This window comes from Macaca mulatta, chromosome 3 (genome assembly GCF_049350105.2).
Source record: "Macaca mulatta isolate MMU2019108-1 chromosome 3, T2T-MMU8v2.0, whole genome shotgun sequence".
Classification (NCBI taxonomy): domain Eukaryota; kingdom Metazoa; phylum Chordata; class Mammalia; order Primates; family Cercopithecidae; genus Macaca; species Macaca mulatta.
Genome location: NC_133408.1, coordinates 17,129,523 through 17,147,259, shown reverse-complemented (window position 1 = coordinate 17,147,259; position 17,737 = coordinate 17,129,523). Strand labels below are relative to the sequence as shown.

The following is a 17,737-nucleotide window of genomic DNA, read 5'->3' as shown; positions in this document are numbered from 1 at the left end:
TCAATACTCAATACTGAGTATTACTGATGGTATTGAATAGTGTTGGCCTTTCTCAGACTTCCCTCAATTCTATCCCTCTACAGAGCACCTGTGTAAGTGGTGTTTTATAGATTTTAGGCTTAAATCTTCCTCTTTGAGATGACCTGTGTCTAGCCCACTGTATTATTCAGGGCTACATAGAGAAACAGAACCAGTAAGATAGATAGATAGATAGATAGATAGATAGATAGATAGATAGATCGATAGATCGATCTATATAATATATATATTTATCTCACCATATATATGTATGTGTATATATACGCATGCATGTGTGTGTATGTGTATGAAGAGAGAGAGTGATTTATCATGAAGGTTTGGCTCACACAATTATGGAGGCTAAGAAATCTCATGATCTGTCACCTGCAACCTGGAAACGCAAGGAAACCAGTGATATAATTCCAGTCCAAATGTGAAGATCTCAGAACCAGGGGAGCCAATGGTATAAATCCAGTCCGAGGGCCGGGAAAACCCAATGTCCCTGCTCAAGTAGGTTTGCAGGAAACATAAGGGGCATATTTCTCCTTCCCTGACCATTTGTTTTATTTAGACCCTTGATGGACTGAATGATTCCCATCCACATTGGAGAGGGCCATCTACTGAGTACACTTATTTAAATGCTTATCTCCCCTGAAAACTCTCACAGACACACTCAGAAATAATGCTTAATCTGGGCAGCCGTTGGCTCAATCATGTTGATACATAGAATTACCATGGCACCCACCCACAGAACTAACTGGTAAATTGTCAATAGCATTAGATTTGCCATAGATTCAGAGATACTTGCCAATTCACTTCAACTAGATAGGGTTTGAGTTTCTTAATTCTCTCCTTTAGTAGATGATGCTGCCTGCATCTTCCAAAATACAAAACAGCTAATCTCTCTTTTGTTGGATGACTAGCTTTCCTAATCTGTCATGGATTTCTGGGTTTATTTACAAATCCCCACTACCTCCTCCATATTGAGTCTCTGAGGTAGCTGAGTTGCTAAATCTGCTATATACATGGTAATTTCTTAAGCCTTACACTTTCAATTTATTAACTTATAAAGGCTCACAGTAGCTCTATCATTATCCTTCACTTTTGAAGTTAAAGAAACTGAGGTGGTTAAATAACTTGCACATAGTCACACAGTTGGAATTTAAAAAGTTGTCGCTAAGCAAAGCTAAGATTCCAACTCAAGGAAATCCATCTTCAGAGTTCATGCTCTAAATCACTACCTTACTTTGCCCTGAAAAAATGAAAGATCCAAGGCTGGGTGCGGTGGCTCATGCCTGTAATCCCAGCACTTTGGGAGGCTGAGGAGGGCAGATCACGAGGTCAGGAGATCGAGACCATCCTGGCTAACATGGTGAAACCCATTTCTACTAAAAATACAAAAAATTAGCTGGGCGTGGTGGCGAGCGCCTGTAGTCCCAGCTACTCAGGAGGCTGAGGTAGGAGAATTGTGTGAACCCGGGAAGCGGAGCTTGCAGTGAGCCAAGATCATGCCACTGCACTCCAGCCTGGGCAAGTGAATGAGACTCCATCTCAAAAAAAAAAAAAGATCAATTTAAGAGCACACCAAAAATTTCAGAATAGCTAAGCTACCTAACTAAAATTAATCAGTTTCACACATCTCACTCTATGGTCTTATGATATTCATATGAGTATATCTTCCATCTTCTGTTGACCACTGCCATGAGTTACCCCTTTCTGGTTCACACTATAAAAATTATAACAAGAGGATATGTTCTCTTTTCTCCTAAATATTTATACTCTTGTCATTAGGTAACAAACAAACAAACAAAAACCCTGTAACATAACACCCACAAAAGGAGTGAATAAAAATAATGGTGTGACAAGTCCAAATTTTGCTTCCAAACAAAGCAAATTTATTTAATACAAAGAATATTTTCCAAACTCAAAAAATACTTAAGAAATAATGAAATCAGGAAGAAAAAAAAAAAACAAACAAAAAAAACCCAGCGGTTTTTTTTTGCTAAACTTCAGTTCATTCTATATAAAGCTTTCTAGTTGCTATGTCGTTATAAAGCCCATGGAGGTGAAATTCAAAATTACCTTGCACTATTCAAGACTTAATCTTATAGTTAATTTAAGAATGTCATGATTCAATGGCTAAAATAACAGATGGCCAGTGAATACGTCTGGATTTTAGTTGTGGTTCTGATGTTATTAACTACTTGGTCAACCTCTGATAGAGTTGAACCTATCATACTTCATAGGACTAGGTAGGCTTTTGCGCTTGTTTTAATTCCAATATTTTATGAATTTCTGAGACTAGTAGCACATTACTTAATAAGCCAGATCCAATGCTAAGTATTTCCAAAGAAAGCAACTCACAGTCAAAGTGTGAAGTTTCCTTTAAGTATTCATGTTATTTCCTGGCTACAAATCTTATTGCTTAATAGCAAATCATATCCTACTGCTCTAAAATAGTTAGCATGCTTTCCAACCCCAGATTACCACTAGGCATACCCAAAAGAACAACAAGAAAAAAAATCTTATCTTTGGAGACAGTAGTAAAATAAGACATGTTCATTTACTAACAAACACAAATACAACATTTTGTATTTAAAGAAATACAAAATATTTAAGTATCTCAAAAATAAATTTATCCAAATGAGAATATATGCTATCTCCCCTACAGATCTTCACTTACTAGGCAATTGAAAACCACCAGTAACACAGCAAGTTGGTTCATAAGTGCTGGAAGAAGATTCCAGGAGTTGTGGCTCAGGTGTTACATTGACCAGAGGTCTACAGGAACTGGATTCAGGGTTCTCAGACTGACATTGGCTAGAGGCACATTCCAGAGTTAGGCAATTTTTAGACTCAGAAGTCTTGGGTGGGCAACTGTTTCCCTTGAGGCTTGCAGGATGGCAGCTCTGGGCTACAAAACCCATCTGCTGAGTGCTTTCTGATTGGCAAGGCTGAGAAACACAAGCCAGCCCTGCTGAAGAACTTTCTGATTGGCACGCTGTCCTTTCGCAGGGCCTGGAATTGGAGTAAGTTGTTTGGACAACTCCGGGGAGGCAGGTACTTTGCACACAGCTATCGTCTGTGAATAAGTCCTGTTCACAAATGGTCATTTGGCAGCTGGTGGTTTCATTGCAGGTTTCTTGAAAGTTGTCCAGAAGCCAGGTTCTGATATGGAAGCTGCTGGGCAAACACAATCCATCTTCAAAGCTTATAGGATTAGTGCCATGTGTGATGGCAGAGAGTGGTGGGGCATTGTGGAAGCTCCTGAGAGAATGGCAGTGGCTATGAGGCATATTGCTAAAATCCTTAATTAAAGATGGTTATAAGGACTCAACATGCTGAGTTTGAAAATTAAATTCTTTGGTGGAGCGATTATATACTCAGAAACCTGGGTGTTGGCTTCTTCTCAAGACTTCTTTGCAACTCCTTGCTTAAACTAATTTGAAGGATAACATCTCATTAGCACTTTGGTTATACACGAAGATGATGTCTTATTAACAAAGATGTAAGTCCATTTTGAATCTTCAAAATGGCTTTTATGTTAGCTCCAAAGATGACTCATTCAAGGTGGGGTTGGTCAAATAAGAGTCTAAACCTGTTCACCCAAGCTAACTTTTTTTTTTTTTTTTTTTTTTTTGCCACCATGACTCTGCACATTGGTAAGTGGACAACAAGAAATGCATAAGGCAGTGGCCAATTGAATACTGATTAACATTTAGCACTGGTTTTGAGAGCTGCCCATGTAACAGAATGTGGTAATTTGATGTTCAAGACATTTAAAGTTAGAATTGGATCCAGTTGAGCCCCATCTCATTCCACTCAGATACTGTTCTCTCCAGTGGACCAGGATGTGAGAGGACTTTGTGATCACATTCCTTCTCACTGTTCATGCGAAGTACTGAACATGGCCATTGCCCAAGGAACACCTGTCTTTTGCCTAACATTTCATTTCCCTCATCTCCTTGAAAGCCAAGTTTAAATGCTTCCTTTTCCTGAAGTCTTTCCCCATCTTCCCATTTAGGAGTTATTACTTCCTTTTCGGAATTACTAATAGATTTAATTCCTTTTTTCTATACTTGACAAAGTGGTTTGTTTACTTGTGTTTGTGCTTCTCAAAGGTTGATTACTTTCCTTTATAACAAACCTTCTTCAGATGTGTTTTTCATCTTTCTCTATTCTGTGTTTTTTTTATTGACTGCAGACAGATGAGCAGCTCCTTTGTTTATTGCATTAGGACATCGTTCTTAGCATAGTTTCATACTCATGGCACAGAACGGACCAGCACAATTTCTGTAACATATTCTATAATATACTTGGCTCAGCTAATGACAATAAAATAGAAGTATAGTCTTAGTGCACTATCTAGACTCCCTTTCCAAGGTCTGAAGAAGCCCAAGAACATTCAGCAATTCTCAGTAATTCTTATGCAAACACTTCCTTGATATGTGAAAGACTGAGGATATTATAAATATAAAGGGGCACATCTGAATACTTTCAGCTTTATAGGCTGCACACTCATCTTGTATACAATACCTTTATAAGACATGCAAGTCATTTATAATTTTGAATAACCACACTTGTATGTTTAAATACCTCACTCTGCCCTCCATATGAACCCTACAGCCACCCATTTAATTCTTACACATATTTGTATTTATTATTGCACAGAGGCTTCATTATTGCACGGAGGCTTCATTATAGCTTGTGACTTTCTTGCTTAAAGATACCAAATGGATTCTCATTGTCCTTAGAATAAGATCTTTTTCCTTTAGCCTTCCCTACAACATCTTATAAGACCTAGCCATAGCCTATTTTTCTTTCTTCTTCTTCTTATTTTATTTTATTTTTTATTTTTTGACGAAGTTTCGCTCTTGTTGCCTAGGCTGGAGTGCAATGGCATGGTCTCGAGTCACTGCAACCTCTGCCTCCCTGGTTCAAGCAATTCTCCTGCCTCAGTCTCCCGAGTAGCTGCGATTAGAGGCGCCAACCACCATGCCCAGCTAATTTTTGTATTTTTAATAGAGACAGGGTTTCAACATGTTGGCCAGGCTGGTCTCGAACTCCTGACCTCAGGTGATCTTCCCATCTCGGCCTCCCAAAGTGCTGGGATTACAGGCGTGAGCCACCACACCCGACCCTATTTTTCTAAGAGTAACTCTTGTCATGTGGCTCTGCCCAACATGCTTCATCCTCACAGGCCTTATGCAGCTCCTTGGCACACTAAACCTTTCCTTGCCTCTGTACTTTGCACACGCAGCTGCCTGTCTGTTTCATCCCTCCATTGCTTTCTCCCATTCTGTCTATAGTTCTCATCTTTTGTGTCTTAAGAGTTACTTCTTTGAATGTCTCTCTATCATCCTATATGAAAAAATTCCATTATCAGGGTCTAATATTTTTTTCCTTTTTAAAACTCATCTTAACTTATGATGATTTTATTTATTTCTCTTTTGTACCTTTGCCACTAATTGTGAATTCCATGAAGAGGAGAAGCATGTGTATCTTCCTCACTTCCATACCCACAACACTGTGCCTGGTGTCTTGTTGCCACATCACGAGATCTCCATAAATGTATCTATCTTCAAAAATTCATAAATAGAAGGTGCTAAATAAAAATTGATTCAAATTATAACTAAATGTCTGAAGAAATATAGTTTTGAAATTTTGGCATATCCAAGATTTCTAAGAATTGGCAAGAGTATTGAACTCAAAGGAAAAAAAATTAAAAACTATGTCTTTTTTTTGGCTACCCCTTTGTTTAATAAGAACAAAATCATTAAGAAAGCTACTTATTAGCATGGCACAAACTTATTCAATTATTTCAAAATCATGTTTATTTGTAGATTATTTATTTATTTATTATTGTTTGAGACAGAGTCTTGCTCTGTCATCCAGGCTGGAGTACAGTGGCGTTGATCTTAGCTCACTGCAAACGCCACCTTCCGGGTTCAAGCCATTCTCCTGCCTCAGCCTCCCAAATAGCTGGGATTACAGGTGTGCGCCACCATGCCTGGCTAATTTTTGTATTTTTAGTAGAGACGGGGTTTCACCATGTTGGCCAGGCTCATCTCGAACTCCTGACCTCAAGTGATCCACCTGCCTTGGCCTCCAAATGTTCTGGGATTACAGGCATGAGCCACTGTGCCCAGCCGTGTAGGTATGTTTTTACCATGAAAATGGGAACCAGTTTTCAATGTTTTCAATGCCAACACAGAGTCCTCTTGCCAAATTGTGTAGGCATAGGCAGGACATCCTATAGGCTGGAATTTACAGAACTGTCTCCAGCCAGCAGCCTTCTTATTAATTTCACAATATGCAGTCAGTTAGTGAGTACTTGGGCAGTCCCTTCAAATTTCATATGGTGATGTTAAGTCTGTCATTTGTGAATAAGGTCACTCCATGAGTTATTTTCTCTTTGGAATGAGGCATTCACACATTTTATTTAAGTGAGTGCCAAATTAATAAGTGTTTCAATGAGTAAACACAGATTTTGGTTGTTGCTGGATTTATAGAGGGAGTTACCTGGTTTATTACTATGGGATGACGTAGGAATTGTTTACATGCAGCCTACTTAAAGCTAAGTATTAGCTTTGTAAGCATTTGAAAATATATGATTATGTAGTTTATCTGCTAGTATTCTTGAGAAATAGATAGAACTGGTTACCTAATTGCATACAGTAACTGGATACTCTTGCTACTAAGGGTTGAACAATTCCCTGGTCTCTCCTGGACTTGAAATCATTCTCCTGGAATGATTGCAGCTGCAGTGGCACCTCCTCACCACCAGAGGGTGGAATATCAACATTTGGTATGAGGATGCAATTAAATATAAGAATTCTAGAGTGAGAATGCCAGGATTCTAAGCCAATATTTACAATCTCAAACTGTAACTTCGAACAGGTTCAATAAGTTTTCTATGTCATGGCTTTTTCATTTTAAAAATTAAAATAAACAAGATATTGTATATGGTACCAGATTGCCTGCCACATATTGAATGATAAATAATAACAGCTATTATTACTGACTAGGTTAGGAATCTTAATGCAGACTAAGACACTTCTCATGATAACGTCAATCTAGGATTGATATAAAATTATAAGCAAAAACAAGCACAGTTTTTTATGTTTATGATTATGTTTTTGATTTATAATTATGTGTTAATTTTCACATTCCTTTAAAGATTGGATTATACTTATTCCCATTAAGGATGGAACTTGTCTCCATCTCTTAAGAGCTCAATATTTCGTAGTTGTAACATTGAATAATTTATATGTCCTTTATATTTGATCATATGGCTATGCTAAACTTCTTAATCACTTGTTTAGAAACATTAATGTAAAATAAAATAAAATAAAATAACCATTATTTTATTTTTTTAGAGGCAGGGTCTTCCTCTGTAGCCCAGGTTGGAGTGCAGCGGCGTGATCACAGTTTGCAACCTCGAATTCCTGGACTCAAGCAATTCTCCTACCTTGGTTTTCTAAATAGCTAGGACTACAGGCTCACACCATGACACTTGATTATTTTAAATTATTTTGTAGAGACAGGGGTTTCACTATGCTGCCCAGGCTGGTTTTGAATCCCTGGACTCAAGTGATCCTCCTGCCTCACCCTCCCAAAGTGCTGGGATTACAGGCATGAGCCACCATGCTTGGGCCTAGGCACTCTCTTCATCCCAATGGTACCATAATTTATTTGCCTCATCCTTGTCTTAGTTTTATCTTGTCAACCAAACTCATACCAAATGCCCTAAGTTAATTTTAATCCATTCCTCTTCTCCATTCACCAAATGCCCTAAGTTAATTCTAATCCATTCCTCATCTCCATTCAGTAAGTTTCATATAGAACCATTGCATAGCAATGAAGGAATACTAGAAAAAGTGTGAAGAGATCTTGGCTCCATCAATTCACTGCATAAATTTGGACAAGTCACTCTGCCTCTCTGAATATCTTTTAAGATAATGAGTTTAGATGAGAAGCTCTCTAAGGTCCTTTCCAGCTGTCACATCCTATAATTTTCAGTCAGAATCTTAATAACATAGAATTAACATTACATGACATCTTGTCAAATCTGTCTGTTGTATGAAATCTTCACTTGCATTTAAGACCATCTGATTTTTATTAAGATTACATATAAAATTTTAACAGGACAGACCAAAGACTGAAGTCAGTACATTATTAGTTCCCACAGATGCTAGTCAAGATCCACAACTGTAAAATTAGTAATCTTATAGTATTTAATCTTATAGTATTAATCTTATATTAATTCATCTTATAGTATTAATCTTATAGTATTTGAGAGCAACTCTTGAGAATAAATTAAAAGTATATTTCTGCAGTCAAGTGCACATTAGTCTACCACAAAAGAGGCTTTTATTGAGGAAAATGAATAACTTTTCTTAAATATAATGTTCTATGAAATAAATCAAGTATCATATAACCCTTCTCAGACACTGTAATGCATACAGAAAAAAATTTTAAGTTATGGAATATTCAAAATTCTTATGTGGAATATAGAAATGGTATTTTGCCAGCTTTCTGTTTCTAATGAGAAATAGATATTTTATAATATGATAAAGTAAAGCATATGTGACATCATTTGTTCTCTGAGACTGTCTCTAAATAATTTTGCTTCTTTGGCTAGTTCTTGGTCACTTACAATTCAGTTATATGACACATTAATTCAAATAGCCAAACAAAAAACAAAATAAGTAAAACATAAAAGTTGGAGGATTACACAGTGTCTATGCAGCTCTTAACAATAAGTAATTGGAGAAAAGAGTGAACCACAGTGTTTTGACTATCTGAGTATTACAGTCCACATTTTCCGACCCTTTGTTCCATTGTATCTTGGATGTGAAAGCATTATAGTTTATTGTAGTAATTATACCCTTGTTTTTGCTTCTTTCCCCAGATATAGTTGTTCTTGCCTTCCTCTGAGGTTATCTTTGAGTGAAGCTATTTTTCTGTTTGTGTGTGATCCAGAAATGTGAATTTGTTTTTGAGCTGTCTCACTTCTGTAGGCACTGGAGTGGTGACAGTGTGTCATTAAGACATTGAGATTGTGCTAAATCCATTGTGATGACGATGATCAGAGGATTGGTGACAACTAGCTTATCTAAAAAGAGTTCCGCTAGCAAAAATGAATGCGTGTTTGATGTGTCATTGACATATCCTGGGGACTGTCACCTAGCTCAATTCCATTCATTTATTCAATATTTATTTATCTTTTATTGAGTACAGGCATACCACATTTTATTGTGCTTTTCTTTATTGCACTTTGCAGATACTGCGTGTTTTACAAATTAAAGGTTTGTGGCAACACTGAGTTAAGCAAAGCTATTGGCATCATTTTTCCAATAGTGTGTGCTCACTTCAGGTCTCTGTGCCACATTTCGGTAACTCTTGCAGTATTTCAGACTTTTTCATTATTCTTTTATCTGTTATGGTGATCTGTGATCAGTGATGTTTAATGTTATTCTTGTAATTGTTTTGGGGTGCCACAAACCACATCCATATGATGAAATGGGAAAAGTTCTTTTGTTCTCCCTTGCAAGGCATGCAATGGGGTTGTGGCTCGCTTCTTTGGTGATCCCCTGCTCAAACCTCTGGGGGAACAGGCAGATGGACAGGTTGTGGGGCTGCAACCCTACAGCAGTGTCTAGGAGTGAATGTTTACAGCTGTAGCCCCCGTGGGCGTGTGTTACGGTGTTCTTTCAGTTTAGTTGTCCAGAGGCAGCTTGTGTTAGTCAGCTCAATCACACCCTCTGCCGTATCACAAAGACAGGCGGCTTTCTGTATCCCAGAGTTTGTTGCCTTGGTATACCAGAAGAATCAGAGCACATGTGGGCTTGGAGAATGAGTTGAGTGCAAGTTTTATTGAACGGAAGTGGCTCTCAGCATATGGGGGAGCCAGAAGGGAGATGGAGTGGGAAGGTGGTTGTACCCTGGAATTGGGCCCGCTCAGTGGCCAGGCTCTCCTCTAACTGCCCCAGCCAAACTTCGCATCATTCCACCAGTTGATGGTCTGCGGGTCTGCCGGGGTCTGTCAGTGTGCTCTTACACCAGTGCATTCCTCTTGACGTCTAGCCACTTGTGTCTTCTTCTGCTGGTGTGTTCCTCTTGATGTCCAGCTGCTTGTGTGCATGCCCACTAGGGTTTCGGGTTTTTTATAGGCACAGGATGGGGGGCGTGGCAGGCCAGGTGGTCTTGGGTAATGCAACATTTGGGCACAAAAATCAGAAATGTCTGTCCTCACCTAGGTCCGCGGGCACAGGCCTGGGGGGTGCAGCCATAGCCAGGCACCTACCTTTCTCTACCCAGCACTTCCCTGCCCACCTCCCATACCAATAAGACAACAAACTTAATAAATCAAATGTTGTATGTGTTAGAATGGTTCCATCGAATGGCATGCCCCTGTCTCCCTCCCTCTCTTCAGGCTTCCCAGTTCCCGGAGACACAACAATATTGCAATTAGTCCAATCAAGAACCTAAAATGGCCTCTGTGTGTTCAAGTGAAAGGAAGAGTCACATGCCTCTTATTTTAAATCAAAAGCTAAAAATGATTATGCTTAGTGAGGAAGACAATGCTGAAAGCTGAGACAGACTGAAAGCTAGGCCTCTTGCACCAAATAACTAACTTGTGAATGCAAAGGAAAAGTCCTTAAAGGAAATTAAAAGTGCTAACCTATACTAATGAGAAGAATGATACTCTATATGAACACACAAATGATAAGAAAGCAAAACAAGCTCCTTGCTGATATGGAGAAAGTTTCAGCGGTCTGGATAGAAGATCAAACCAGCCACAACATTACCTTAAGCCAAAACCTAATCCAGGGTGAGGCGCTAACTCTATTCAATTCAATGAATACTGAGAGAGGTAAGGAAGCTTTAGAAGAAAAGTCAGAAGCTAGCAGAGGCTGATTCATGAGGTTTAAGGAAGGAAACCATCTCTATAACACAAAAGTGCAAGGTAAATCAGTAAGTGCTGATGGAGAAACTGCTGCAAGTTATCCAGAAGATCTAGCCAAGATCATTGAAGAAGGTGGCTACACAAAACAGCAGATTTTCAATTTAGATGAAATAGCATTCTATTGGAAGATAACATCATCTAGGACTTTTATAGCTAGAGAGAAGTCAATGCCTGGCTCCAAAGTTTCAAAGGACAGGCTGACTCTTTTTTAGGGGCTAATGCAGCTGGTGACAAGTGCAAGCCAATGCTCATTTACCGTTCTGAAAATCACAAAGCCCTTAAGTATTATGCTAAATCTAACCCACCTGTGCTCTGTAAATGGAACAAAGCCTGGATGACAGCACATCTGTTTACAGCATGGTTTACTGAATATTTGAAGCCCATGGTTGAGACCTACTGCTAAGGGAAGATTCATTTCAAAATATTACTGCTCATTGACTATGCACCTAGTCACCCAAGAGCTTTGATAGAAATGTACAAGAAGATTAATGTTGTTTTCATGCCTGCTAACAGAACAGCTATTCTGCAGCCCACAGATCAAGAAATAATTTTGACTTTTAAGTCTTTGCAGTGGTCTGGAACCTGCAATATCTCTGAGGTGTGTCTGTATTAACTGCTGGCAAGATTCTGTTAGACAAGATTCTGTTTTGTTCATGGAGGGTACAATGAGGGTAAACAAACAAGTAAAAAATAGTACTGAATAAAAATAATACTTTTACATATTAAAAATTGGTACACACACACACACACACATATATATATATATAATGCTAGTATTGTTTAGGAAATAATCAACTTTACTGACTATAGAGTTTATTTAAAAGGGGTAATCCCGGCATGATGGCATGTGCTTGTAGTCTCAGCTACTCAGGAGGCTGAAGAGGGAGGATTGCTTGAGCCCAGGAGTTCTGGGTTGTAGTGTGCTCTGCTGATTGGATGTCCACAGTAAATCTGCATCAATATGATGACCTCTTGGGAGCAGGGGACCCCTACATTGCCTAAGGAGGGGTAAACTAGCCCAGACTGGAAATGGAGAAGGGAAAACTCACTGCTGATCCGTAGTAGGATCATGCCTGTGAATAGCCACTGCACTCCAGCCTGGACAACATAGTGAGACCCTGTCTCTAAAAAAAAAAAAAAAAAAAAAAAAAAAGCAAGCAACCAACCAAACAAACAAACAAGGTGAGAAAAAAGATATTTCTGTGAACTTTGAAGGGAGGAGAGATATATTCCTGTAATAGATCCTAGGCTGTATATGATCTCAGTCCTACACCATGTGTTCATGGAAATGGGAGTGGGTAGCATTGATGGAGTGTACGTTGGTGAAGTGTAGGTAGGTAAAGGAGTGGTGAGAAAGGGGCTGGAAGGAAGGCAGAGATGGGTTGCAAATGGCCTTTACAATTATATTAAGGGGACTTCATTGGGAAGGAGGATTGTTGAAGATTTTAAATGAGTGTCTCATTTAAAAACATGTTAGCTACAAGTAACAGAAATTGTAATTCAAAATGGCTTAACCAATAAGGAATTTTACTGGTTTACATAAACCAGTGTCCAGAAGTGAGATGGTCCAGGCTCTGTTCTCCTGAATTTCTCTTGGTTCTGTCCTCTTTCATTTGATGACTTAATTTTCAGGTTAGGTCGGGCATGGTGGCTCACGCCTGTAATCTCAGCACTTTGGGAGGCTGAGGCAGGCACATCACTTGAGGTCACTTGAGGTCAGGAGTTCGTCAACAGCCTGGCCAACATGGCAAAACCCCATCTCCACAAAAAATACAAAAACTAGCCGGGCATGGTGGCATGCACCTATAATCCCAGCTACTCAGGAGGCTGAGGCAGGAGAGAATCACTTGGACCCAGGAGGCAGAGGTTATAGTGAGCTGAGATTGTGCCACTGCACTCCAGCCTGGGCAACAGAGGGAGACCCTGTCTCAAGAAAAAAAAAAAAAAAAAAAAAAATCAGGCCATATGCAAAACAGATGCAGCATTCCACATACAACAAATTCGGGAGGTAGAGAGAGTCCCTTTAAGAAACCCCAGAGAAAGAACTTTACCAGAAGCATTGTTCCGCATGGCTCCTTGTTTCTCATTGGCTTACATCAGATCACATGCTCATTCCTGAACCAATCACTTTCAGTAGGTACTGGGGTGCTCTAGAGTAGCCAAATTCAATCCTAAAGCCTAAGGCATAACCACATTCATTTGCAGGACTATATGTGGACAAGGAGGGAGGCACAAACAAAATTCAATTTCCATAGAAAGAAAAGCGAGAAGGAAAACAGCTGTGAGAGCAGTGAACGATAAGCCACCCACATCCACTCAGATATTTGAAAATGTAGATGATTGTGTTCCACTTAATGTAAGAATATAATGGACTATCTGGTTTTACATCTAGATACAAGCCCAGGATATCAACTGGTAAAGTCTTACTTCTCAGTCCGTGTCACCTATGCATGATACTGCCAGGTCTCAACAGTTTTCAGGTGACTTCTACTATAACATCAGATGGCTTTATAGTGACCAAATAAAAGGAGGAGGGAGTGAAGCACCAACATTAAAAAGAAAAAAAGCCTCTTAGATATTATATTATTCTTCTTATAGTGGAATGCATACATGTTTAATTTCATCCATACCTAAACCGTTTGTTTCATGATACTAGCTACTGAAGTCAGTTAAAATCCTGACCTCAGAATTTTATTATGGCTTATATATGTCTAGGAAGGATGATTACACAAGTAGGATTTTAATAATTTTCTCATAAAAACAGCCAGGCTAGTACTTGCTAAAACAGCACTGCTGTCTCTGGATCTTTCCTTCCTAGACTAGACCCATTAGTAGTTTAACCAAAGTGAAGTGTCCTGATTAGGCTTAAATGGCCACGAATAGAAAAGCAGAGATAATCCCCTGTCCAATCTCTGAGTCTACTTAGCAGAAATTCCCAGGAACTAGCTCTCTGTTGTTAGAAAACTCTGCCTATTAGGGAACCTACTCCTTTCCTTCAAAGTGAATATTTTATTTTTAGACAAAAAGTGGGGATTTCAAATTCCCAACAGACATCTTATAAAGAAAACTAACAACAAGATTTGTGATCTGATACCAGATTAAATGAGTTTATTTGAAGAAAAAGAAATCAACTCTTGATCCATTTTTAACTAGAAAAGGAAGGGGAAAATACAAGAAAACAGAAGAAAAAGAGATGAGTATTCTATGAGAAAAGTTATTTTAATATTAATAGGTTTTAAAAAATTATCTCTTCTGGTTAGTAGAATATAGATTCTATCTAGATAATAGCTGAGATGCACTTTGAGAGAAACAATTGTAACATGGAGATTTGGAGCCCTTAGCAAGTTGATCGGTAGAAGCCAAATCCACAAGTTGGTCTGTAATCAGAAGATTGGAACATCCTAGAGAGAACATATGTTGGGTGGCAGAATCCAGATCCATAGCTCAGGGAAGAGAAGCCACAGCCTCCATAACCTGCGGATCTGAAGTCACTGGATCCACAGCCCACTGAGTAGCAGCTCCTCGATCCATAGCCCAGGGAGCGGCAGCTGCTGGATCCAAAGCCTAGCGATCCAGAGTAAGTCGACTGGCAGGGACCGCAGAGTAAGGAGATTCTGGGGCTGTAGCAGGAGGTCTGGCAGGGGCTGGACTCCACACAGGACATGTGGCAGCTAGGGGTGTCCGAGCAGATCTCCTGAAAGCTCTTATAGGGAGAGGAACCCAGCTGGCAGGTGCTGGGAGAGCAGAGGTCAGTGCTGCAGACCAGGTTGCTGTGGTATGAATAGCCACAGGAGTAGCCTGGGTAGCGCAGGTAGCCCCCAGAGGAGCGGGAGGAGAAGTTTCCAGAGCTGTAGTTGTAGGACATGTTGAGAGGAGATGTGAGTTCAGCTGAGTTGCACTGAGAAGATGCCCTCATGTCCCTGCCTGTGCCCAGTGACCTTTATACCCTCACGCTGCTGGGTGTGATGCAGTATCTGGGACACCTGCCCCATTCTTGTGAATGTGTTTCCATCAAATGACTAAGTAACCTAGGTTATAAATATAACTCAACACAATCATTTGTCGTTAACAACAGTGTATTAATTCCGGTTTATTGAAGCCCATTGGCTTCTCTCTGTTTCTCTCTCTCTCTCTCTCTCTCTCTCTCTCTCTCTCTCTCTCTCTCTCTTCCCCCCCGCCCCCCGCCCCCCATCTCTTTGTCTGTCTGTGTCTCTCTCTCTGCCGAAATAAGAGTCAAGCTCAATAAAAGGGGTGGTCATGATACACATAGTGCCTCGCCACCCTTTTATTGAGCTTGACTGTGGGTATTCTGAGCTTCAGCCTGCAAATTCCTACCGGTACTCCTAACAGTCATCAGCACCCACCCACTCCCATTATTTACATATGCTTTATTAAGCATTAACTACATGCACAACATTTAAGAGTGTCCTGTGATTTAATCTTTGCCAACATCTTATGAGATACAAATGGTCATAAACAATTTAGAAGTGAGGCCATGGAGGTTTCGAGAAGTGATGTAACATTCAGGTAATAAACAAATCATGGACCCCATGCCATCCCAGGTGTATCTGTCTTTAAGGTCAGCAGAACCACACTATATAGACAATTTGTGAAGCTTGTAATTTCTGCTCCCCAAATCACATGGACAATTGAGTATGCAGGTGAAAAAACAAAAAACTTTCAAGGTGTTAATATTTGCATTTCATCTGATATATCTACTTGAGTATTCTTACCCCTTTTATGAATTCCCCAAATATAGCCAGCTGAGGGGACAGCTTAATTGATTTTGGTTATTTTTTTAGTATTCAGAGTTACTATAGAGATGTTTTGTTACAAATTATCTTCTATTTGCCCTCTCATTCAGCTTATCCTCTTTAAGCAACTCGTGTTTTATCCACCATGGAGTTATTAGATTCTTTTTTAGTGTGAGGCAGAAAATTCTTTGGCAAACACAGACTTTCACTGGGACTAGTTGTTAGAAACTGATATGCCTTTAGTGAGTTGACTACCAATAAAATACATTTGCAGAAACTTGAATTTTAATAGGGTGCCGACCTTTTGCCAGCTCAGTTGGGAGTGAGAAATATGACACCTTTGAGAGTGATTCATTTCACTCCTTGCTCAGCTTCTCCTGTTCATCCTTTTAGGAAGACAAAGCAGCATAAAATTTACCATTATATTAAGTAGTTAAAATTATCTTTACCACTATAAAACATCAATGGTATAAAGAAAAATCTTGGAATTAGAAATGTCTTTTTTCCCCACTTATTATCATATCCAACTTCTGCCTTCAAGCATCTTTTAGAAACTGGAAAGCAAAAAGCTATTTATGTAATTTGATCTTTTCAAACTGTTTCATAGATGATTGTTTTTCGTAATCTCCTGTAGTATTTGCTTATCTGGCAACAAGGGAATATTTTGTCCATTGTTTTGCTAACAAATTTCTACCAAGTGCATTGCTCACATTACACCAAATCCTTTTGTGAAAGAGATACCAAAATGGAGTCATTTATGTCAAACTCTAACAAAATGGGGTCAAGAGAGACCACAAAAAAATCCTCATGCACACATGCCTGTAACAAGGCTTATCACAAGAACTTCTTCAAATTGCAGTATTCCAGATAAATAGCTTCCAGGACAGCTACCTAGCAACAGCTGTCTTTACCAATAAACAAATGTCAATTCCTGCAATGAGCTTTTGACCAGTGAATCTTGTCTCAAAGCAGCTTACCTGGACCTCTCTTTGTATTTAACAACTTCTCCTGTGCCCTGACCCCTTGGATGTGCCTATGATCCATCATCCAGCATAGCATGCAAGTTCCCAGATTGTACTCCTCTGCTCTTTCCAATTAAAACTCATTTGTTCTGAAAAGCATGTGTGAGTTTCTTTTTAGGTTGACACTTCTCATCCTTCAATGCCAAAATCAAACTCCTCCTATCAGACAGGTGTTCATCTCAACTAGACTTTAGCTCTTCAGGAACAAAGATCTCAGTATTTGATAATCTAGTTCACACACACACACACACGCACACACACACACACACTGTGGAGGAATTGCAAGGGATGTATTTTGAAATGGCTCATGCAGGGTGAGTAGTAGTTCAGCTTGCAGGGAAATTACATATGTGAGAAGAACACAATACACAGAAGTTTTGTGGGGTCAGTGATGGTGCTTAGTCTTCTTTGACCTGATTCCTGGCACATCATGGGTGCTCATTGATTATTTATATCAAATAATTGACTTTTATTTTACTTTCACTCAAGATAAATGTATGCATGTGAAAATAATGTTTCTGCTTTTAAAGTTACCTCTAATTAAAAGTGAAATGAATATTAAATCTATCTTTTATAAATGAATATATCCCCAAGTTAATCATAACCAGTAAGCCAAGGCCTATTAAGATAGACTGCCACTTAGAAGATGAATGGAGGATGGAAATTAAGGTTTTAGTGTGTAGGGGCACTTCCCGAACAATCTTTATAGTCCTTGTATGTGAATGTGCACTTGTTCTCTTCTCATTACACAAGGCAGCAGGATCAAATAAACTATAATTGGTAAAGGTGATCAGTTAGCTTAACCAGAAGTCTGGGTACAATTTTACATTGCAGTAATATTTTAATTATGGCTTCTTTCCATTATACTACTGATGCAAAAAACCATACACACTACCCAAACATTTCTCTTAGCTCAAATTCTCCATCACAACCAGCTATATACCAATTTTCCTGAATCACTGTGGTATCAA

At 39.1% G+C, this 17,737-nt stretch overlaps 2 protein-coding genes across 2 annotated transcripts; both read right to left on the bottom strand.

Annotated features, from left to right (window-relative positions):
- Positions 1–2,661: 2,661 nt before the first annotated feature.
- KRTAP27-1 (keratin associated protein 27-1) lies at positions 2,662–3,342 on the bottom strand. Its single transcript, XM_001102099.4, has one exon. The coding sequence runs from the start codon at positions 3,312–3,314 to the stop codon at positions 2,694–2,696; it is 621 nt and encodes a 206-aa protein (XP_001102099.3). The 5' UTR covers positions 3,315–3,342; the 3' UTR covers positions 2,662–2,693.
- A 10,985-nt stretch (positions 3,343–14,327) lies between these two features.
- On the bottom strand, positions 14,328–14,855 carry LOC712881 (keratin-associated protein 13-1-like). The gene has a single exon (XM_077997857.1). The coding sequence runs from the start codon at positions 14,853–14,855 to the stop codon at positions 14,328–14,330; it is 528 nt and encodes a 175-aa protein (XP_077853983.1).
- Positions 14,856–17,737: the final 2,882 nt, after the last annotated feature.

Bases quoted from the DNA above. Each gene is read 5' to 3' on its own strand.
- KRTAP27-1 (XM_001102099.4), bottom strand. From the start codon at position 3,314: ATGCCTCATAGCCACTGCCATTCTCTCAGGAGCTTCCACAATGCCCCA.
- LOC712881 (XM_077997857.1), bottom strand. From the start codon at position 14,855: ATGTCCTACAACTACAGCTCTGGAAACTTCTCCTCCCGCTCCTCTGGG.